General features: G+C 43.5%; 1 protein-coding gene across 1 annotated transcript; it reads left to right on the top strand.

The window, feature by feature from the left end:
• Positions 1-6133: 6133 nt before the first annotated feature.
• Positions 6134-24774, top strand: ATP6V1G3 (ATPase H+ transporting V1 subunit G3). The gene is made up of 3 exons (XM_068242655.1): positions 6134-6252; positions 19971-20071; positions 24271-24774. Exons 1-3 carry the CDS (start codon positions 6171-6173, stop codon positions 24433-24435), a joined length of 348 nt encoding a protein of 115 aa, XP_068098756.1. The 5' UTR covers positions 6134-6170; the 3' UTR covers positions 24436-24774.
• The last annotated feature ends 426 nt before the right edge of the window (positions 24775-25200 follow it).

Here is a 25200-nt window from a genome sequence, read left to right as displayed (position 1 = left end):
GATTCCAACATGTCCATGGCAGATCATCAGTATGGACTTGTTCAACTATGCTGGCAAAGAATACCTGTTATTAGTTGACCATTATTCAGACTTCTGGGAAATAGATCTTCTTCCTCATTTGTCCACTGAAACCACAATTAAGCGGTACAAATCTCAGGTTGCCCGTTATGGCCAACCAGATAAAGTGATCTCCGATAATGGCCCTCAGTTTTCAAGCTTGCAATTTAGAAGATTTGCCAATGAATGGGAGTTCGAGCATATTACTTCATCGTCACGTTATCCACAGGCGAATGGGAAAGCTGAAGCAGCTGTAAAGACTGTGAAGAACTTATGCAAGAAAGCATACAGTGATGGTAAAGACTCATGGAAGGCCATTCTGCATTGGAGAAACACTCCAACCGAAGGCATGGATAGTAGTCCAGTGCAAAGACTGATGTCAAGGAGGTTAAAGACCTCCTTACCGGCAGCAAATAAGCTTTTGGAACCTTGTGTCGTACAAGGTGTTGCAGAAAAGTTGCAATTTAAGAGACATAACAATAATAATTATGAAACCTTTACCTGGGGATCGAACGGTCTGTTGGAGAATGGGTACTTGTTTGCAAAAAGTTGCACCACGTTCGTATCTTGTGGACATTGACGGAACTCTATATCGTCGCAATCGTGTGGATTTACGAGTGGCAGAAAAACTTACATCACAATACCCTATTGATAAGCCAGACTCTCTTAGTACAACAGGGATAAACGTGCCCCTTGACTGTGAGGAATGTATAGAAGGGGTGCCTCAGACCAATGGTACTGACAGTCCTGAGCAAGCAAGTACACCTACCAGCAGTCAAACACGGAGTCTGTCAGTGTAAGATATGTCAAAAATAGGCACCCCATAAAAATAAACTAATATCTATATCATTGCCAGCCTCAGCAATCCAAGATAATGCCAGTTATATCAGGAAACAATTCATGACCCTTTTAGTAAATCAATATTAGATGGCAGCAGGGTGTTAAGACCTCACACACAATTGTGAGTGAAATATACTGATGGGTCACTTGGTGCTACTGTATAGTGGATGTGATTGCTATAGGGAGCTGATGTGTCTGTATGAGGTATAATGCACTGTTTGCTTACTGTGATGCTGATTAAGTAATCATAGAGCAGCTGCACATGTTATATGGTTAATGTCTGTTATAGGAAAGTTATACTTGTTATGGAGAATGTATTGATGAATATAGATGCTGTATCTTCAGACTAATAAAGACATGTGCTTGTTCATTATAGAAAATGTTCAATAAACGCACTTCTAATTTCACCCAGCCCGCTCCCTTCGCACATTGGAATTATTAACCATACTTTCAGCATATGTGCAACATCAGCAGGAGATGAGAAGAGCCCAGAAACTTCCAAGAGGGCTAAAGGACTCTGTGTACCAGGGACAATTGTCACCCATAGTGGCAGATGCGCCAAACAATTGTCACCCGTAGTGGCAGATGCTCCAAACCACCTATTAGACTTAATCTATAGAATATAGAATGCATTATTGTTATGTCTCTTCAAATTTAGAATGCTCATTTATTAACATTAAAAAGGGGAAGATGTTATGGATGTTATGTTTGTGCAAGTACAACTCTATGATATATGACTGCGGGGTTTACGTCCTGTTTCCTGCAATTACTGTTATTTATGTTACTGATCATTCTGCTAATAACATGGCTCCTGCACAGTAGTCATTTGTGCCTCCTTTTTTTTACACCACATGAAACATCCTCCTCCTCTCCGCATGCAGAGAAGTGCAGGGAGCATTATATTTACATTTATTTATTTTATATTATATTTTCCTGCTTCCAGCACTTGCTGCTGCCATTCGCTGAGCCCCCAATCACATGACTCGCCTCGGTCATGTGGTAGGGAGACAGTAAATGGCAGCAGAGAGAGTGTACTGTGATGCACATAGGAGACCCGCAGCACTGGAAAGGTAATATTACGCTCCCTACCGCTTCCAGTGCTGTGGGTCTCATCCGTCACAGAGGCTCCATGCATGTACAGTCTCTCTGCTGCCATTCACCGAGTCCCTATCACATGACTTGTGCGAGTCAAGTAGTAGAGAGTGCTGCTGCTGCGATACACGGAGATCCGCAGTGCTGGAAGCAGGTAAGTATAGTGCTCCCTGTGATACTCAGCATGGTGGGAGGGGTGATGGAGATGTTTGTCTACCTGCTGCCTGCCTGGTCCTGGCTTTGCTTGGTCTTGAACAACAAACAGGTTCAAAACTGAATGACAATCAAAAGAAGAATTTGAACACAACTTTTAGCTTTGGAATAAGCACTGCTTATAGTTAGGGATGGTCAATGAGATGGAAATAATTCAGAGTTTATACAGAATTATGTTAATTTTTATGAAAATGTATGCAGCTTGAAAATGGGCCAATGGAATGTAGGGTAAGGTGGGATTCGATTAGTCCATTTTCAAGCTGCCTAAATTTGCATACAACATTTGCATACTTATTTAATAACTTTGAATTATTTACACCTCATTGATATTGGTAGATTCTGATCATGGGACATTTTTCTACTGGTTTGCTTTGATTTTTAGCCATCACAAAAACGCTGCATGATGCATTTTGTTCAGCTTTTGTGATAGACATTTTGTTTTTTCTTAACAGCTTAGAAAACCATGGAAGCAAATGGTGTAAACAGAGAAAATTGCAATTGCATTGCAGCCTATGCAAAGGGGCCCTTAATAATTAACACTATTCAAAAAACCAAAAAGTGGTACTCATTACCATCATATCATCACCTAGACTAGAGTGTGAGGCAGTGCCCTAGGAAACCTCTGCAACCTCTATGTCAGAGTCAGAGCTTTTTTGTTGAGACAAGAGGAGCATACAGAATATTAGATGGGTGTTTTTAATGTTTTGGGTGATTAGTGTATTTAGAAAGGGCATTCTTAATGTCATCTCTATTGTAACAAAGAGGGAGTTGGTTACAAAAGAGGGACATTGAGGTTGATTCACAAAGGTTACTTATGTTTCGCCTTGACTGTATGGAGTGCTAATGCATGAGATAAACAAATAAGGAGATATAATTTATGAGATAATTAGATAAGGAGACCTAAACCATGAGTTATGTAAAATAAGGAGAGCTAAACCATGAGTTATGTAAATGAGGAGAGCTAAACCATGAGTTATGTCAAATAAGGAGAGCTAAACCATGAGTTATGTCAAATAAGGAGAGCTAAACCATGAGTTATGTCAAATAAGGAGAGCTAAACCATGAGTTATTACGATGAATAAACAGAGTGAAAAGGGGCTGGCACAGTGGATATCAGCCTTGGGGGAGAGTCTCCACTATATGGTATCAGGGTGCAGGGTATAGCCTTTTGCAAGCATGGATAGGTAAACTAGATATAGTACAGCTGATGAATAAAAGAAGAGAACAATCCTGCACTGCTCCAAGGCCTTTTTAATTGTATTTCAGTCAGTAAACATCTTCATCCATAAAACATTCAGGTTTTTCACAGGAAAGCAAACATAACTGACATACCCTGTTTTGGTCCTGGCTGTGGGGCAATGTGGGAGTGGCAGCGGCCCGCCTGACGACCGTTTCGCTCTGAGTGAGCTTCCTCTGAGGCTCCGTGCGCACGGAGCCTCAGAGGATTGTTCTCTTCTTTTATTCATCAGCTAAACCATGAGTTATGTCAAATAAGGAGAGCTAAACCATGAGTTAAGTTTAGATAAGGAGAGGTAAATAATGAGTTAAGTCATTTAAGGAGAGATAAATTGTAAGTTAATAAATAAGATGAGATAATACAGAAAAGCTTTGTGAATCAGGCCCTCTGTCTCTAAAAGAGGGCGATTAAAGCAAAGCAGGTATGAGGTGTGAGGTGACGCCTGGTAACTTGGGTGTTGATATGATATCTAATTAGCAGCTATGGTGGTGCCTAGAGTGTAATTTGGCAGAATGAAATCGCTAAAATAGGTGCTCAGCTATAATATAGCTGAACCTCAAATCCTGATAGGGGAAATTTATGCACCAGGTTTTTGTATAGGCACTGCAGTATCAAAATATAGTGTTAGAGCTTTAGTATAGCTGACCTGAGCAGCGGATGGGGGATAATTTAGGTGCTAGCTTTTCATAATTGCACTGCAGTACTGAAATTTAGCATTAGGCTAAATATATGGGAGATAATTTAAAGTGTACCTAAATCAAAGTACAAAAAAAATTCACTTACCTGGGGCTTCTACCAGCCCCCTCCAGACGTCCTGTGCCCACGCCATCCTTGAAAGATACTTCGGTCCCCTGCTGCGGCATGGTTTTGGTTTTCACCGACTAGCCAGTTGATGGCCATTGTGCCTGCACAGCCCCGTCCTTGCAACTAAGCCACAGCAGGGGACTGCAGGATCTCGTACTGTGCCTGTGCAGAACGCTCCGGGCAATGCAAGGATGCATGCATTGGCCCTGGACTGGCCACTCGGTCAAAACCAAAACTAAGTCACGCCGGGGAACCAGAGGATCGTTCGAGGATGGCGTGGAAACAGGATGTCTGGAAGGGGCTGGTAGAAGCCCCAGGTAAATGAAACTTTTGTACTTTGATGTAGGTTTCCTTTAAGTATCTGGCTAGTGTAAAGGTAACCATTAATGGTACAATTTAGCGAATGATTGACCTTCTGTTCGAACAGATTGGATACAGTTGTTGATGGTGCCAATTGACATCAAATGATTGATTTAGCGATTGTTACAATTTAATGGAATCGATCAGAAAAAATAATAAATTGATCATTAATGGGTACCTTAAGGCAGGGGTCCCCAACCACAGGGCCGCGGCTCACTGCCGGTCCGTTGGCAGTTTCCAGTTGGGCCGCAGCGGGTCTGTCCTCTCGCCCCCCCCCCCCCACCCCCCCACCCCCGCGGCTGCCGCTAATGTTATCTTATGAGCAAGCGGCCGCTTACGGATTCCCCCAGGCGTCTCTCTTCTTCATGCAGCATCTCCGCTAACAGCGCGTCTTGCGGAGGAGGGAAGGAGGCGGGGCAGCGGTTGCCATGGTAGCGGCGTAACATATCGCCGCTACAGGAAGCCGCTGCCCCGCCTCCTTCCCTCCTCCGCAAGACGCGCTGCTGGTATCGGAGATGAGGCATGAAGGAGAGCGGCGCCTGGGGGAATCCGGAAGCGGCCGCCTGCTCGCTCATAAGGTAACAGGAGCAGGGGCACCACCTACCCATACTAGGGCACTTTACTGGGCACTATACTAGCTTTACTGGGCACTATACTAGCTGTACTGGGGCACTACCTACCCATACTGGGACTATACTAGCTATACTGGTCACTATACTAGTTATACTGGGGCACTATACTGGGGCACTATACTAGCCATACTGGGGCAACTAAACTACCTATACTGGGGCAATGCAGCTGCACCCCAGAACCCCCCCCCCCCAGAACCCGCTGCGCACGACACTGTTCACTAGGTCGCGCACCCCACTCATCACCCCATACTTCTAAACACCTCAACCCCCCCCCGTCCCCGGACAAAAATTTGGTCAGAAAGCGGTCCCCGGAAAAGGTTGGGGATCCCTGCCTCCCTGCCTTAAGGCATATATAGAGAGGAAATGAGTGTTAGGAGTAGGTGGGGGGTTGTTAGGGGTAGATAGGTAGCGTAAGTGTGATATTTACATTACAGAGGGGGTCGTAGAATACTGATATTACCTTGCGCCCTTTTTATTGAGCGCCTGTATTAAATGTAAGCTATTGAGAACCTACCGTTGTCACTGTAGCGAGGTGACAGAGGCCAGTGATTAGCTCTGACAAACAACACATTCCTAATAGGGAATGGTATAAACCTTTCAGTATTGTTTAATGTCCAAATTAGCATTTAATTTGGATGGTGATAGCTAGGCCTTTGCATTAAGATCATGAAATCATCTTCTCTGGATGAAGAATTAAGAGTATGTTTTGACAGTTTCAGTGGATCTCACTAGTGACAGAAGTGAACAGTCTTTTGTAGTGTTTTATATTTTTATTCAGGAAAGAATGAAACCAGTTCTGTACTGCCCCAGCCAGTTCAGCAGGCAGCCGCTAATGTTGTGACAGCAAACAGTGAAGGCATGACAGTACAAAAAGCTATGACTTCTGGTTGCAGGATCCTAGCAGAGGTCAGAGACCGGAATAACTACAATAAACTATGGCTAGTCAGTCCCAGGGCATCCAGCAGCTCCTCCAAGCAGAGAAGAGAGCAAAAGATAAACTCGAAGAGGCCAAAAAAAGTAAGACGTTTTGTGTTATCGTGGTTTATATGTAACAGATTGGTGCAAAGTTAATTGTTTCAGTACTTCAACTGATTCTTGATCAGATGTCTCCAGACATCTGATCCAGATCAGGTGGTGCAAGGTGATCGCACAACCATTCCTCTCCATTCAACTTCCTAAAAGAGAATAATTGATTGTATGCCACATTGGGCCCCTTTCACAAGGTTGATGATGAGTTTAAACTTTAATGAATACAACATATGGTCATTATTTCTGTGAATATATTCCAGAGATGACCAAGGAACAGCTTCTATTGAAAGAAAGTTTGTTATATTTGCAGTAATTTTTGAAGAAATGAAAGCCTGATATCAGTGTAAGGCCTGGAACCCACTAGCAGTATGTTAATAAGCCATTTCTAAGCGCATGTGATTTGAAAGGCGCTTGCTAATGTAATGCTATGGGTGTGATCCCACTTTAGCGATGTGATTTTATAGAAAATCCTCATTCATAGCAATGCATTTGCAAGAGCTTTTCAAATAACAAGCACTTAGAAAGGGCTGCTAGTGGGTTTGAGCCCTAAGGACCATTCCATTGAAAAATCATGATGCCAATTGCGATTTTCACCCAAAAACTGAGTGCCTTTTTAGTGGCAATTTCAGGGGTTATTAAAAACCTAATACAGGCCAAGTGCAATTGCACTGAAAATGCAGCATGTACTGCATTTCTCTTTGGCCATAAAATGAAGTGCAGCAGCAGAAAAGGGGCACTACGATTAACATGTTAATTGTAGTGCCCTCGTGATAGCCAAATTGTGGCAATCTGTACACAGAGGGCCTTATGCAATTCACTTTTTTCACCTGAGTTTTCTCCTAGGAGATAATTTTTTATCTTCGATTTAAAATAATTTTCCAGGACTTTTCAACTAAAAAAAGTACCAAAAAGTAGGTGAAAAAGTACTAGCAAAATTATTTGGAGTATTTTCTTGCTTTTTGGTGGCTTAACCACTTGAGGACCTAGGGCTTTCTACCCCTTAAGGACCGGCCACTTTTTTTCCATTCAGACCACTGCAGCTTTCACGGTTTATTGCTCGCTCATACAACCTACCACCTAAATGAATTTTGGCTCCTTTTCTTGTCACTAATAAAGCTTTCTTTTGGTGCTATTTAATTGCTCCTGCGATTTTTACTTTTTATTATATTCAGCAAAAAAGACATGAATTTTGGCAAAAAAATGATTTTTTTAACTTTCTGTGCTGACAGTTTTCAAATAAAGTAAAATTTCTGTATACATGCAGCGCGAAAAATGTGGACAAACATGTTTTTGATTAAAAAAAACCCATTCAGCGTATATTTATTGGTTTGGGTAAAAGTTATGGCGTTTACAAACTATGGTGCAAAAAGTGAATTTTCCCATTTTCAAGCATCTATGACTTTTCTGACCCCCTGTCATGTTTCATGAGGGGCTAGAATTCCAGGATAGTATAAATACCCCCCAAATGACCCCATTTTGGAAAGAAGACATCCCAAAGTATTCACTGAGAGGCATAGTGAGTTCATAGAAGATATTATTTTTTGTCACAAGTAAGCGGAAAATGACACTTTGTGAGAAAAAAAAAAAAAAGTTTCCATTTCTTCTAACTTGCACCAAAAAAAAATGAAATCTGCCACAGACTCACCATACCCCTCTCTGAATACCTTGAAGGGTCTACTTTCCAAAATGGGGTCATTTGTGGGGTGTGTTTACTGTCCTGACATTTTGGGGGGTGCTAAATTGTAAGCACCCCTGTAAAGCCTAAAGGTGCTCATTGGACTTTGGACCCCTTAGCGCAGTTAGGCTGCAAAAAAGTGCCACACATGTGGTATTGCCGTACTCAGGAGAAGTAGTATAATGTGTTTTGGGGTGTATTTTTACACATACCCATGCTGGGTGGGAGAAATATCTCTGTAAATGACAATTTGTTAATTTTTTACACACAATTGTCCATTTACAGAGATATTTCTCCCACTCAGCATGGGTATGTGTAAAAATACACCACAAAACACATTATACTACTTCTCCTGAGTACGGCGATACCACATGTGTGGCACTTTTTTGCACCCTAACTGCGCTAAAGGGCCCAAAGTCCAATGAGTACCTTTAGGATTTCACAGGTCATTTTGAGAAATTTCGTTTCAAGACTACTCCTCACGGTTTAGGGCCCCTAAAATGCCAGGGCAGTATAGGAACCCCACAAATGACCCCATTTTAGAAAGAAGACACCCCAAGGTATTCCGTTAGGAGTATGGTGAGTTCATAGAAGATTTTTTTTTTTGTCAAAAGTTAGCGGAAAATTGATTTTTATTGTTTTTTTCACAAAGTGTCATTTTCCACTAACTTGTGACAAAATATAAAATCTTCTATGAACTCACCATACTCCTAACGGAATACCTTGGGGTGTCTTCTTTCTAAAATGGGGTCATTTGTGGGGTTCCTATACTGTCCTGGCATTTTAGGGGCCCTAAACCGTGAGGAGTAGTCTGGAAACGAAATTCCGCAAAATGACCTGTGAAATCCTAAAGGTACTCATTGGACTTTGGGCCCTTTAGCGCAGTTAGGGTGCAAAAAAGTGCCACACATGTGCTATTGCCGTACTCGGGAGAAGTAGTACAATGTGTTTTGGGGTGTATTTTTACACATACCCATGCTGGGTGGGAGAAATACCTCTGTAAATGGACAATTGTGTGTAAAAAAAATCAAAAGATTGTCATTTACAGAGGTATTTCTCCCACCCAGCATGGGTATGTGTAAAAATACACCCCAAAACACATTGTACTACTTCTCCCGAGTACGGCGATACCACATGTGTGGCACTTTTTTGCACCCTAACTGCGCTAAGGGGCCCAGAGTCCAATGAGTACCTTTAGGCTTTACAGGGGTGCTCACAATTTAGCACCCCGCCCACTTGCCAGGACAGTTAACAAACCCCACAAATGACCCCATTTTGGAAAGAATACACAACAAGGTATTCCATGAGGGTAATGGTGAGGTCATTGAAAATCTTATTTTTTGTCACAAGTAAACGGAAAATGACACTTTGTTAGAAAAAAAAAATAAAAAAAAAATTCTGCTAACTTGTGACAAAAACTTATGAACTCACCGTGCACCTCACATAATGTGTCCTGGCATTTTAGGGTCTCTGCAATCATTACATGTATGGCCAGTATTAGGAGTTTCTGCTATACTCCTTATATTGGGTATACGGGTAATGCACTCTGGGCTGAAAGGAAAAATGAACGGCAAACATACCTTGCTCCACATCAATGGCAGATCTTCCTCCACATCAATGGCAGTGATAACCTCAGGAGAGAGACACCCCGTGCCACCCTGCACTCAGGGTGAGCCACCAACTTATGTGACTGGGCCTCAGAACTTTAGTATACAGCATTATGCCTGTAGGATACAGCAATATGCCTGCCAATAGAGATGACTCTGTGTGGCATTAAAGCATCATCATAGGCCCAAATCACATATAAACCGGGGGTGTCCACACTCAAGGGAAATTCAAACATGCCGTCTTATATTGCCAACCCAGGACAGATCAGCAATATCAAGCATGGAAACCGATCCTTCTTGCCACTTTTATGCTTACCCGTTTGGTTTTCAAGCTTATCTCTCCTCTCCCTGCGACAATGTGCGAAAGACCACTGAGTGTGTGCCTACTCCTGTGTCTGGAGTTCCCTAGGTTCTAATAGTGTACCTACTCGTGGTACCTCTCAAAACACGGCCCTACACATAGGCCAGGCTGGTCAGGACAGCGGGGACAATAATAAACGGTGTCAGTCCTTGTTCCAGCCCTGCTGCAGACACGGCAACGTTTTCTTCGGATGCGTTGACCTGGGGCACACGGAAGCTGATAGGCGTAATGCCTTCCATGCAGTCGGCTAGTTGCATCTGGGGGGGGGGGGCCTGGCACCTCCTGGATACAGGATGTCCAGAACGATCTGTTCCTGAAATTGAAGGAAAGATCCAGTTCTCCCAGCCTTACTGTAGAGAACAAAGCTGTTGTAAACTGCCAATTGAATCAGATAAAAAGACACTTTCTTATACCAGCGTCTTGTTTTCCGGGAAATTAAATAGGGCGCTAACCTCTGGTCATTGAAGTCCACCCCTCCCATGTTGACATTATATTCGTGGACGACAAGGGGCTTTTCAATGACCTTAGTTGCCCGTTGAATTTGGACTGTCGTGTCTGTGTGAATGGTGGACAGAAAGTAAACGTCCCTCTTGTCCCTCCATTTCACCGCGAGCAGGTCTTCAGTACGCAAGGCGGCCCTCTGCCCCCATTGAAGTCTGGTGGTAACGAGCCGTTGGGGGAAGCCCTGGCGACTAGGCCGCGCAGTGCCACAGCATCGGATTCCTTCTAACTTTAAGTGCTGAAAGAGGGCCACACTTGTGTAATAATTGTCCACAAAAAGATGGTACCCCTTCTGGAACAAGGGTGACACCAAGTCCCACACAACCTTTCCACTGCTCCCCAGGTAGTCAGGGCATCCGACCGGCTCCAATTTTGAGTCTTTTCCCTCATAGACCCTAAAACGACATGTATAGCCTGTGGCCCTTTCACAGAGCTTATACAGTTTCACCCCATACCGGGCGCGCTTGCTTGGGATGTACTGTTTGATGCCAAGGCGCCCAGTAAAGCGTAAGAGGGACTCGTCTACGCAGATGTTCTGTTCTGTGTGGTGGGAAGTGGGGTCTCAGGCAATCAAACAATCACGGGGCAATCGAAGCCGATCACGGGACAATCAAATACAATTACAGCACAATCGAATACAAGCGCAGCACAAGCAAATCTGATGCACTCGGAAGGTGATGGGGGGAGGGTGGGATTGGGTGTGGCGGGAAGTGGGGTCTCAGGCAATCAAACAATCACGGGGCAATCGAAGTCGATCACGGGACAATCAAATACAATTACAGCACAATCGACTCCAATCACAGCACAAGCAAATCTGATGCACTCGGAAGGTGGTGGGGGGGGGAGGGTGGGGTTGGGTGTGGTGGGGGAGAGGGTGGGGTTGGGTGTGGTGGGAAGTGGGGTCTCAGGCAATCAAACAATCACGGGGCAATCGAAGCCGATCACGGGACAATCAAATACAATTACAGCACAATCGAATACAAGCGCAGCACAAGCAAATCTGATGCACTCGGAAGGTGATGGGGGGAGGGTGGGATTGGGTGTGGCGGGAAGTGGGGTCTCAGGCAATCAAACAATCACGGGGCAATCGAAGTCGATCACGGGACAATCAAATACAATTACAGCACAATCGACTCCAATCACAGCACAAGCAAATCTGATGCACTCGGAAGGTGGTGGGGGGGGGGAGGGTGGGGTTGGGTGTGGTGGGGGGGAGGGTGGGGTTGGGTGTGGTGGGAAGTGGGGTCTCAGGCAATCAAACAATCACGGGGCAATCGAAGCCGATCACGGGACAATCAAATACAATTACAGCACAATCGAATACAAGCGCAGCACAATCGAATACAAGCGCAGCACAGTCAAATACAATGCACTTGGACGGTGATTAGGGGGGGGGTCTGAGGGCGATTTGAGGGGGTGGGGGGTTGATCAGGAGCCTGCACGGGGCAGACTGAGTCCTGATCTGATGAGAGGCAGACACAGGGGGTTACTGATCGCAGATCAGTTAGTGATCGCTGGGGAGGACAGATGTAAACAAAGAGCAGGGGATGTAATCAGGCGGGGGGTATGAGGGCAATCGAGGGCCTGGGCAGGTGATCGGTTACCCCCGCGGGGCAGTTAGGGTCTGCTCTGATGGGTGGGGGTGCTAAGGGGTGATGGACAGGTGATAGACAGGTGATCAGAGGGGGATCAGAGGGGGATCAGGGGATAAGGTAGCTGTATACAGATGTATACAGGGGGGTAGTCTGGGATGGGGTCTGGGGGTGATCTAAAGGTAGGGGGGGGGGGATCAGGGGTGATTAGGTGGCAGTTAGGGACCTAAACTAAAGGGCAGCGTCGCTAGTTAGTGGCAGGTGGGGGGGGTGGGGGTTTTGCAGGGGTGCAAGGGTGCTGGGCAGGGGTCTGCTGGGGTGATCAGGGGGGGTATGAGGCCTGGGGTGGTAGATCAGGGACTCTGTGGGCAAAAAAAACCACGTGTGCTGATACTTACAATGTGCTTCCTCCTCGCTAGTGGTCTCTGCAACAATCAGACCACGAGGCGAGGAGGAAGCACGTATAAGGCACTTTGTTTACCTAACAAAGTGCCTTATACCTCCTGATTGGCCTATTGTGCGGATTCCTCCGCTCGCCGGCTCTGCTAAGTGGCCGGCGAGCGGAGACAAAATGTCCATGTAACGATCCCGGGCGGAGGATCGCGTCACGGATGACGCGATCGCTCCGCCCATGCCCTTAGAAGGACCGCCGCCTCTGTGGGTGAGCCGGTCCTTCAGGGCTTCACTTCCCGGCCGCCTCTGTGCGTTAGGCGGTCGGGAAGTGGTTAAAAGGCATTTTATTGACAAGATTAAAATGATCTCCTAGGAGAAAACTCAGGTGAAAAAGTGAATTGCATAAAGCCCAGAATCTCATTTGTAGCCAGTGGAAAAGGTTGCTAGCAATACATAAAGGCCCATATGCAATTCACTTTTTCACCTGAGTTTTCTCCTAGGAGAAACTTTTTCATCTTCGATTTAAAATAACTTTCCAGCACTTCTCAACTAATAAAGTACCAAAACGTAGGTGAAAAGGTACTATCAAATTATTTTGAGTATTTTCTTGCTTTCTGGTTGCTTAAAAAGCATTTTATTGATAAGTTTAAAATTATCACCTAGGAGAAAACTCAGGTGAAAAAGTGAATTGCATATGGGCCAAAATATCCTTTTTGAGTTTATACTGTATGTAAAGTACTATAATTTTGTGTAGTTTGAAGAAACTTCAAACACTTGCAAATTTCTTATTGTTGTCTGCGCTCCTGTTTGGGAGGCTTATGCTGGGCATACAAGGCATACTATCTAGCAGATAGTGCGGCGGTATCGAGCCATCAGCGGTTCGATTGATAAGAAAGTACACTGCCGTGTATGCCTAGCATTACAGTATTGCTGTCAAATTATAATTGGATCTAATGCTGGGAAAACACCATAACATTTTCTGTTAGATTTACCTGCCAGATAGATAAAGTTCAACATGTTGGAATTGTATCTATCTTACCATCTATCTGCTGAGCAATTAGGCATTGTTCTACTCAGCAGGTGATAAACAGAAGACAATGCACCGGAGATAATGACCATTCTCTACAGAAAATAATCTAATTATGCATTCTAACAGAAAATCTAACAGAAAAATCTAACAGAAGAATCTAACAGAAAATTGTATGGTGTATTCCCAGCATAATATACTGTACAGCTCAATGAAATGCTTAGTTTTCCAAAGCAGATTAATGAAAGGTATATCAAGATTGGAACTGGGCTAATTAAATGCACTTCCAGATGATTTGAGCTCGCCCAAATTCAAGCTCCTTACAATTTGCGTTAAGTTTACATGCACGTTAGAAAAATTAGCATCTCATTGATCATCTCTGATGTTCCGTTGTCTTAACTACCTTTTAGTATCTTCACATTTTTAGAGCACGATCTTGTGAGATTAAATGCAACTATTTAGGCAGCACCTTTTTTAAATAGCACCTTCTTCTAAATTATCAAGTTCCTTTGCTACATGTTGCCTATACAGTTGTTCTTATCAGCATAACTTTTCCCACAATCCTGCAGCAATGCAATGCTGTACAATACTGGGTATACCAAAGAAAAGGGGTAAGAACATTAGTGGGTCAGTTTATCCACAGTGGATCTGACCAAGAAAAGGTATTGGAATAGTGCCTCAAATGATCCAATCCAGCCCCCAGTGAAACTTATTCTCTTAGCAGATTGGCTCTTTGAACCGCTTACTAGTCCACTACATGCTGCCCAGATCTTGCCATGCAATTGACCCCAGTTTCAGTTTGTCAGTATGTTTGAAGGTCATTTGATATCAGCCTATAGTTCTTGAGTGACAATTGAATGAGTTTGCGGTCATCCCTCTCAGTGCTGATTCATTTTCACCTTCTGCAAGGTTTTAGTTTTGTTGTCCCAGTTGCCTTTTGCTTGCTTTTAAAGATGGCAGTACTCAATACTGCTGTCATTAAAATATTATGGATAGAAAGAAGCAACCTGATGCTCACTGTATCCTTGTGTCATTAAAGTCAAAATTGTACCTTTCTTTTCACCTGTTTTTGGCATGGTCTATAGTTATTTTTAAATTCCCAGTTACCTTATATACTTTGAGCAGTGTTATGCCATCCAAGACGAGAGTGCTGATTACAGCAGTATTTTTTAATACTCTTCCTCATTAAATAAGATTTGATTAAGGTGATCAGAACCTCAAAAAGCAAAATGAGGCTAGGGGCCCACTAGAGTGCTTTAAGCTACACTTTGGGATCGCCAGCGCTATGCCAATTAAAGTGTATGCAGGTGACCCCACAAGAGTGAATTGCTGGTCCTGTAGCATTTTTGGAGTGATTGCACTTCTATGTAAAGTATAGGAGGCACTGGAAAATCACTTTTGAATCTTCAAAAGCGATTTTGCAGCAATTTTGTGAGCCATGATTCGGTTTTTAATAAAGTTTTATCTACCTGTTGGGCCTCGATATGTCCATGTGCGCCATCTTCCGGCATGTAGCCCCGACCCTTTGCATAAAAGGTCAGCCATATGCTGTAAGCCAGCACACACGGACTCAATCAGACTTAGCCAGTAGATAAAACTTCATTTAGGCTACTTGCACACCAAGACGTTGCGTTAGGTGCCACGTTAAGGTCGCATAACGTGCACCTAACACAACGTATGGTGCTGCAAGATAGGACGGTAGAGTGAGCCGCGTTAGGCGGCTCTATCCCTATAAGGTCTCCCAGAGTGGCGCTGATTGGCCGGCGGGACCACGTGATGCGGAGCGAGACACTCCTCATCACGTGGTCCCGCCGGCCAATCAGCTGCCGCCAGTGCAGTGAATATTAAGTAGCCATGTGCGCGGTTACTGTAGCTGGCTCTCCCCGCCTCCTCTCTGCCCCCCACTGAGCATGTGCAAACAGTCTAACGCGGCTATAGCCGCTCTAACGCCGTAGCATGCTGCACTTTCGGGAGAACGTGCAGCATTACATGTAACACAACGTGGGCTGTGTGAACAGCCCACTTGTGTTACATTGCTGTGCGTTGTAACACAAGTTACAACGCACAGCAATGGCGTGTAAGCAGCCTTAAAAAGAAAAAACAGCACTTGTAAACGCAGACAAAAAGACAAAACAGCACTTGTAAACGCAGCTTAAATCACTCCACAAAACGCTTTTAAAAATGCAACACAAAGCGCTTGTCCAAGCATTGCCTACAGTTGACCGGTGGCCTTACTTTTTTGTGTAGGAATTTAGCAGACGCTGGCATGAAATGGCTGTCATACTCCTACAGACGCTGATTAAGGGCCAAGTTCCACTGGGAGCCTCGGACACGGCTCCCAAATCGGACACGGCTCCCGTTCTGCTGCGTAACCGCAGTCTGAATTGGTAACTGCGCTGTGGTTAAAGTATTTGGCTGCACGCGATCCAGATTCGCACTGAAGTGCGATCTGAACGGTAAGCCCCTAAAATGATACCTGTATGCAGTACTTTCCCATGCAGCTCGCAAGCGTATATACATGTAGTGGAAACGGGCCCTAAACAATAAATTGCAGTGATATCTTATTTTTTCCAGAGCTATATACGCTAGTAGAAGCCAACATGAAGAAAGAAGTCTGTGGGTACTAATAAGGGCATCTTACAATTAGAGAAACACTGGTGATTTATATGATAAACATTTTTATAGGAGGTATTTCTTTTTCTAGCACATTGGCTGTATTTGGTGAATTATAAATAGATATACAAAAGAGTCCGGGCCTATGTCATGAGGAAGATGTGAAGCCTGATACACATGGTATTAAGCTGGCTTTGATTGTTTCAGTGTTTTTTCTTATATGTGCATGAAAAGCCTGTCACTGTCATTCTGTTGGCCCAATGTATAACACACATTTCTGCCGCCACACCTCAGTCTCTATGGAGCAGTTTAATCCTACACATGTGTTTCTCTATTAATCCGCACCTAGTCCGCAAATGCTTTACTTGCTGCATCCTGAACCTGCCTTTATGGACTGTCCTGTGGTCAGAAATATGTAAAGATAAATGCATCTGGAAATAATGTGCAAACAAAGGGAGGCAAAATCAAAGAGACCCTACAATAGCCACTAGCCTTTGATCATACAATCACTCCAACTTTATAGGGTTTTCTGTAGGATCATAATTTTATTTCAGCAAACAATGTGTTCATTGCTTGGCTATGAAGCAGATTTATTTCTTACACTATTGCATAGATAGATGAATCATGCAGCTTTTCACACACATATGTAGTGACATCATCCACTGATTTACACCTAGCTGCCTTTGAAATCAAGGCCGGACCTCTTCTTTCCCTCCGTTTTATAACACTGATTTGTTTTTGCTTTAGGAGCTATAAGAGTAGACTGGAGGGAAAATGTACATATTGCAGAACACAGCTGCAGTAGAGGTGACATGGGTGTGTGACCTCTGCATGTACTTTGCTGTAACTGTGCTTGCCCCCTTCTGGTTTGAGCAGGGTACAGTCTCCTATCTCAGCAGCTTGTGTTGTCACTACAATCATTGCAGTGCCAGTGAGTATACTTTATACAGAAGCTGGCTAGCACAAGATGCTGTTGCTGTTAACACATGACACAAGGAGCATTGCAATGCAGTTAACCCTTTCATATCTGGCTAAATAGGCCTGCAGCCACGTTTTGTTGAAAGGAATGGAAAAGTCCCAGCCACAAGTATTAGGTTTCTTGTAAGAATACACATTTATGTTTATGTCCCTCTGTGTGTTGTGACAACAGTCTTATGAATTGGAAAAGGACTTGCTGTTTGTTGTTTAAGCATACAATGCCTACGGTATTCTACAGTAAACACTTCAGCAATTCCGTGGGTGGGAATTAGCTGACAATGTAACGCTAGGTACACACTATGCAATTTTCTGACAGATGTACTGTCAGATCGACTATTTCCAACATGTCTGATCTGATTTCCGATCTGTTTTTCAAACGATTTATCATAAAAGTGAACAGAAAATCGATCGAAAAATCGATCGGAAATCAGATCAGACATGATGGAAATTGCATGGTGTGAACCTAAACTAGCCATGCACACACACTGATCAATTGTAATGATTCATTTTGGGTGGATTGTGTTTTAATTCAGTTTATGTTGCTTCCCTATAAACCAGATTGTAAACTTCAGTCTGTTTTCAGGGTAAAATGTATTTTTTTATATTTCTTGTTTTTATTAAGTTTTCAGAAAACAGCATACAAGAAATAAGGATACAATGACTATAGCTGACGCAATAGTAGAAGATTTAACATTGTATATGAATTACCTCATAAAGCAAAAGTACACAACTGAATATTAACTTGAATATCTGTGTACACATTAAACTGAACTCAAATGTAAATGAGGGGAGAGAAAAAAACACCTATTATGTAAAATACCACAACAAAAGTACAGCAGAGGGAAAAAGGCAGGGGTGTAACTACAGGGGAGCAGGCCCTGCGACTGCAGGGGGGCCCAGAGTTGTAAGGGGGCCCCAACTTCCTCTGATAAAGGGGTCCATCATTCAGATCAGGTGTTTATGTAACTACAGTTCTGCATGTGAAGAATATGATGTCCACACTTGTTTTATGATCCCTGCAAAATGGGCACCTGAGCTGTGAGGGTTACCAGCGCTAGGCAAGGGAAAGGGTGTACACTGGGGGCCCCGTCAAAGTTTTACTGTGGGGCCCCTATGATTTGTAGTTACGCCCCTGAAAAAAAAACTATATAAAAATATGGAATCCCAAACAATCCCAATCATCAATAAGCTATACCTATTCCTAATAGAAATTTCCTCCTAAATATTATTAAAGTAAAGTTCAAGAACCCTCAATTCACCTCTCTTAAAGTAAACCTGAGATGATACGTTCTGTACCTGCGCAGTACTACTGTGCAGACGCAGAACGCTCCCAGCTGCGGGAGCATGACGGGGTAGCCGAAGTAACCAGGAGGATTGCAGAGGATCCAGGAGGCGGAGGACAGCGGCGAAGAAGCGATCAGGGTGAAGAGTCTGGAGGAAGCCCCAGGTGTCTGTGTCTCTCTCTGTGCCCACTTTGTGTCTCCCTTGTTGTTGTTCCCGATATGAATCTCCCCAGCAGCGTTTGCTAGCGACTCTCCACTTATTCTCTTCTTCAGAGACATTATTATCACAGTCAACTTCCAGAAGGCCCTTAGGGTGGGCAGATCTTGCTCACATATCTGACTATCCTCTATAGGGATCTTTATATAGGGATATGGAGGCTGCCATATTTATCTCCTTTTAAGCAATACCAGTTGCCTGGCTGTCCTGCTGATCCTCTGCCTCTAAGAGTTTTAGCCATAGACCTTGAACAAGCATGTATTGTGTGTGGCTACCTCAAAGGACAACTGAAATGGGAAGAACCTGGAGGCTGTCATTTATTTAAGAATTTATATAACACCAACATATTACACAGCGCTTTACAGAGTATATTGTCTTGTCACTAACTGGCCCTCAGAGGGGCTCACAATCTAGTCCCTACCATAGTCGTATGTCTATGTATGTATCGTGTAGTGCATGTATCATAGTCTAGGGACGATTTAGGGGGAAGCCAAATAGCTTATCTGTATGTTTTTTGGGATGTGGGAGGAAACAGGATTACCCAGAGGAAACCCACGCAGACAAGGGGAGAACATACAAACTCCTTTCACATGTTGACCTGGCTGGGATTCGAACCGGGGGCCCAGTGCTGCAAGGCGAGAGCGCTAACTGCTACGCCACCGTGCTGTCATATTTATTCCTTTGAAATATTTCCAGTTGCCTGGCAGTACTGCTGATCTATTTGGCTGCAGTAGTGTCTGAATCACACCAGAAAGAAGCATACAGCTAATCTAGTCAGATCTGACAATAATGTCAGAAACACCTGATCTGCTGCATGCTTGTTCAGGGTCTATAGCTAAAAGTATTAGAGGCAGATGTTCATTAAGCTAGCCAGGCAACTGGTATTGCTTAAAAGGAAATAAATATGGCTGCCTCCATATCTCTCTCGCTTCAGTTGTCCTCTAAGCACAAACTACAATCCCTTGGCTTAGTTAATCAGGACCTAAGTGACATGTCCTAAGAACGATCCTGACATTTTAGGGATTTTCCTCTTTTGTGTAAAAAAGTCATTCCAATCAGTTCAGCTCTATGTAATCCAAGAAAAAGTGGCAAACATTATTTTTGCATCCTTACCTTGTTTTTATGTGAATATAAAAAATATCCAAAGGTTTCATAGCTTAAACTACCAAATGAGTGTGTCACAGCCTACTATCAATCACTCTGTTAGCCAAGATCCACCCTACTCAGGGTATTTTTTTTTTTTTTGCGTGTTTGCATGTGGTATTTTTGACTTTATTATTTAATGTAAAAGATTATGATTACTTAGTAGTGCTAAGGTTGGGGAAGCATTGAAACCCTTTGGCTGGTTTCTTAAAGAAATCCTCTTTAAGCCCATGAATGTTATTTTTAGAATCTCTCTCTCTCTTCATTCTTGCTATTGTTGATATAAATGTTTAAATTATAAAACTGTTCATTATAGGAAAAAATAAACGTCTAAGGCAAGCAAAGGAGGAAGCCACAGCAGATGTTGACCAGTATAAGCTAAAAAGAGAGAGCGATTTCCGACGCATTCAGAACTCAGTAAGTATTTGTAACAACATGCCTGTCTGTAAAATAAAAATAAATACCTGATATTATACGAATTTCCCTCTTATATTCAGGCAACTTTAATTGTATTTAGAACATGATTAAGGGCCCTTTTACACTAGGCTGCAATCCACTTCAAAAAGCTCTTTTGAGAATCACAACTGCACTGCGATTTACATGTAAATCGCAGTAGTAGTTTTCTAATAGCATGATTCATTTTTTCCCAAAACGCAGGCCACACAATTCTTGGTGTGATCACGCTCTGTTCCTGATGGCTTTACGGTGCAATTGCGGCAAGTGGAAATTGCAGGTTGCGTGATTGCAAATGCCGGGAAAAAGCTCTTGCGATTGTGCTTTCCACTGACAAAGGGCCCTAAAACCTGGTTGTCTATTGGGATCTGGAGAGAGACTAGGGCCCCACTAAGCCAGGCTGTTAAAGTAAACCTGAGATAAGAGTGTTCTGGAGGCACCCATATTTATTTCCTTCAAAACAAAACCAGTTGCCTGGTAGTACTGTTGATCTTCTGGCATCAGTAGAGTCTGAGTCACAACCCTGAAAAAAATCATGTTGCTAATCCAGTCAGACTTGAGTCAGATCACCTGGTTTGCGGGAGGTAGTTATTATTGTCACACTTGTAATGATTGACCGCACTTGCAAAGGGGTTAATAAGGGGGTAAAGTGGTTACCACAGGGAAAGGGAGGTGGGTGAAACTTAGGTAGGGGGCCCCATGAAATTTTCACAGGGGAGACCTCATGGTTTATAGCTATACCCCTGAGTAAAACCATCTTTTCAGAGATAGCTAATGTGTGAGAGGAATTTAGCACCTTGCAATTGATAAACACTATAAAAAAAAACACATAGTGAAGTGACTAATGTGACTGCAGTACTAATGAACATGTAATGCAACAGTTGAAAGAGAGCCCTTGGTGGCCACTCTAGTCCAGGGGACCAGGTGTAGTTGCACCCTCTGCATCCTAATGCCTCTCTAATCCAAACTAACTATTGTACACAATAATATTTGTATCTTCTGTAAGAAACTAAGAAAAAACCCTAGGAGATATGCAGGCATTGGGGCTTCTGCTAGTAGGGGGGGGGGGGGGGGACTTCCAGCATCACAGCCTTAAGCTAAGTACATAAGCTAGATCAAACTTGGCTGAGCCAGACGATAAGGACTGTAATAAATGGTATGGGCAACAACACTACACCTTTGTTCGGCACCATATCACAGAACGTGTGATAACTTGACACTCATCACAGCAACAGCACAGGAGATAGAACTGATTAGATGTCTTCAAAGTTTAAGGAGTTTATTCGGCAAACAGATATACAGGTGGGTTAAGCAGCAATCTTATCTTTGTTACATGTTCGTTACCTCAGCAAAGCAATCGATCTGTAGTAAGTCTTAAGGTCCGTACACACGCCGGACTTTAGGCAACGACGGGTCCGTCGTTGCCTCCCGCTGGGTGGGCGTGCCAGCGACAGTCCGGCGTGTGTACGCTCTGTCGTCAGACTGATACGGCTGTTTCTGAGCGATCCGCCGGGCGGATCGCTCAGAAACAGCCGTATCAGTCTGACGACAGAGCGTACACACGCCGGACTGTCGCTGGCACGCCCACCCAGCGGGAGGCAACGACGGACCCGTCGTTGCCTAAAGTCCGGCGTGTGTACGCTGCTTTAATCATAAGCGTTGCAGACTCTTGGTCCATTTCTTGTGAATGATAACCAGGCTTTATCTTATGAATATCTATGCTATGTTGCACTTAGGCCTATATACAGCAGACAGATACTGTGAGTTAGAAGTATAAGCAGAAGTTGGAGTGAAAGTAGAAACTGAAAGAGTGCCTTCCTCTAGACCGTCTGTTCCTTATAAACAGCCAGTCAAGAGTTAACCCTGGACTCCACCCCCAGAGGGTGGAGTCCGGTGCCAGTCTTCTCCTCTGCCTGCCATAAGCTGGCAAGACCATGGGTTAGAATCACCAGCACTTTACTGCGCATGCACTGGAAAATTCCATTTTCCAATTACCTGCTTCCTTATTCTTAGGAGAACATTGTTTTCTGCTCCCTGGCCATTGTTTACCTTTAGGAAATATGAAAACACTTGATGTTTACCCCACAAGACCGCCTGGATGCAGGGGCGTAGCAATAGGGGGTGCAGAGGTAGCGACTGCATCGGAGCCCTTGGGCCAGAGGGGCCCCGAAGGGCTCTCCCTCATCTACAGTATTAGCTCTCTATTGGTCCTGTGCTCATAATAATCACTTCTATAGATACTTTGAATAGTGGTAATCATTAACAAACTGTTCCCCATCCCCTTCTTGCACCTCTGACACTGTAGTTGCCATTGGAAGGTTTTGGTGCACCGTATTAATTGCTATGTATAGAGTGCTTGGGGGGCCCCATTGTAAAACTTGCATCGGGGCCCAGAGCTCCTTAGCCACGCCACTGCCTGGATGTCAGTACATCTGGAGCTGATACTCGCTCCGGCCTTGTGAAAAACACAGCACAATGTTCTACATCGTGCTTCCATAAATGCCTCTATTTCTCTCTAAGAGAAATCCTCCTTAAAGAGAAACTCTGCAGAGCAAGTCTTTTTCCTAAAACCAGTTATCTAAAGTAATTGAGGCCTCCAAATTCAAGCATAGCATACTTAAATTCCAACAAGGACCACCTCAGACGAGACTCTAGTGTGGGTACAGGAGCCCTCCAATGTTGCCTAAATATCCAAAATGCCAAATCTTTAGAAACATCCAATGCCCAATCAACCCTCAAGTGCATTGTTCTCCTACACACCTTGCCCACCAGGAGCTGCTCCATCATGCACCGCATGTCATCCCTCCTCCCTGCTCAATAGTAACAGAGACCTCATAAGCCTTAAGACTTTACAATATTCAACCTTGAATCGCCTGAGGAACCAAGTCTCGATCTCTGCAGGAAACAGCCCTCATACGTGTTTACTGATCTAAGACTGAAAGTGAAGCACCCCTTGCCATCCACCATTTGTTTCTACATTCTAGATCCCGTAAACAGACAGGAGATATCAATGTTATTTATAGTTGCCTCCATGGGTTTAAGTGGCAGTAGACCACAGTGACCTGATTTCTTTATGCAGACATCTTAGTAGTAGCTTTTTCCAGACTTTTTTGAAGAACTGTAAGTACATATGTAGGTACAGTTATACTCTGCAGGAAGATACACTAACAATGTTAATGGAACCGTGTTAGCATGAACACAGATATAGAATGAATACCTTGAGATGATGCATATTTTATTTGAATTGTACACACATTTTTGTGGCTTAAAATTACACCAGTGAGAAGCAACAGCTGATGCTTTTGAGAGGTCCGATTCCACACTACATTAAAATTAACATCGGCTCAAAATCAATAGCATCTTATTGACCATTTTCAGTTCCGAATCACATAGAAAATGTTCAACGATACTTTGTTATTGTGAAAAAACTGCACAGGGCTACATTATCATTTGTAATTTTGATTCTTAAAGGATACCTTAGCGATAAATATTTTTCAAAAAGGACGCTTAATGTGTGTATGGGGAGTTATGCAGATGCTTACCGAATCTCCGTGCCCCGATGTCTCCCTCCATCCTTCAGTAATTCTCCAAGCTCTGTACTTCCTGCGTTGCGCTCCCGAGCATTCCTGGTTGCTCTTTCCTGCAACCCCATATGATATAAGCACGTTCATGTTGTTGCCCAAGTGGATATACTGCACATGTGCAGCGTAGTATGTCCGGGTCAGAAGGCACTGACCACGCCGACCAGGATTTACAGAACTTAAATAATTACCAGAAGGACGGAGGGAGGCGCTGAGGCATGGCAAGCGTGGTAAGCATCTGCTCAACTCCCCACACGCACATTATGCATCCTTTTTGAAAAATATTTATCGCTAAGGTATCCTTTTAAAAAAAAGTGTAGAGATGCTTTGGAGCCTGCAGAACCTGCAGTAGCAGTATTCATTACCATGCCATATTTACATTGGGTGGATTGACTGTATGAGGTGAGACTTCATGTCTACTTCTATCCACAAGAAAGAAGGGTGTCACCACTCAAGTGTACTGGAGGCTCCATCATTTCTAGTTACGCCTCTTGCTGTGGCCACTTGTGTTTTATTCCAATAAAAACACCTACTAGGTGGCATTGCTGATTAACTCAGAGACATATCTCTTTTATTTCCCAGATAATGGGCTCTCAGGGTAACTTGGCAGTGAAGATTGATGAACAGACCGTTGAGAAGATTCAAGCCTACAGCTCCAACTTCCAAAAATTCAAGGAAAAAGTACTACGGGAACTTCTGGACCTGGCATATGATGTTAAACCAGAACTACATGCCAATTTTAAGTAAAGGGAATAAATATAATTCAGATTATTTATTTTAAACCCAGAGGAGGTCTTCATGCTTGAGAGCAGTGGGACGTGATAGTCTTCAATAGTCTGACGCTTCTGAGAGCACCGGCAACAATTGGACAAACTATTATTTTTTTCCCCAATTTTTTTTCCATTTGCTAACAATTAGTTGGAAGTAACCTGCTGCCATAATCAAACATACGCCCACTACTTTATCATTCCTGTTTATATTCACTGTAATCACATTTAAATAGTAAAATCTGAAGGCACTGCATTGAATACTTTTTTGTATTGTTTGCATGCATTCAAAACTTACCCAAAGTAAAGGTTAATGAAGACTGTAAAAGTTATAAATTAAAATAAATATGTTATAATATATTTCTAGTATTGCAGTGTATGTTGTTTCTGTATGCCAAGTTGCTATATCTAAAGCACAACTAAAATGACACGTGACATGATGAGATTACCTTAGGTACATATAGTACTAGCCCTATTTAGAAATTGTCTGAAGTGAACATCCCTTTCTGCTTTCCAGTACAGCAAGTGATAAAAGTTGTTTTCTCTGCAAATTAGCTTCTAAAATAGCTGCAGCTGTGTAGGGTGATAAAAGAGGGACACCCTGTAATGAGCTTACCTTCCAGCGGCAGGTCCCACGGCATCTCCAGCATGGTCTGGGAGAGTGGCAGGGCTTCTGCACTGGAGTCTGCTGGTGGCATTCCCGGTGTCCCTCCGGCGGTGTCTCCTGACTCGTGCATGCGTGGTG

Source organism: Hyperolius riggenbachi, chromosome 6 (assembly GCF_040937935.1).
Source record: "Hyperolius riggenbachi isolate aHypRig1 chromosome 6, aHypRig1.pri, whole genome shotgun sequence".
Classification (NCBI taxonomy): Eukaryota; Metazoa; Chordata; class Amphibia; order Anura; family Hyperoliidae; genus Hyperolius; species Hyperolius riggenbachi.
The sequence above is the reverse complement of the archived record's forward strand: the minus strand, read 5'-3'. Positions and strand labels throughout refer to the sequence as shown.

Coding starts and splice junctions, on each gene's coding strand:
- ATP6V1G3 (XM_068242655.1), top strand. CDS start 6,171: ATGGCTAGTCAGTCCCAGGGCATCCAGCAGCTCCTCCAAGCAGAGAAG. Junction 6,253..19,970: donor ACTCGAAGAGGCCAAAAAAA/GTAAGACGTTTT, acceptor TGTTCATTATAG/GAAAAAATAAACGTCTAAGG. Junction 20,072..24,270: donor TCCGACGCATTCAGAACTCA/GTAAGTATTTGT, acceptor TTTATTTCCCAG/ATAATGGGCTCTCAGGGTAA.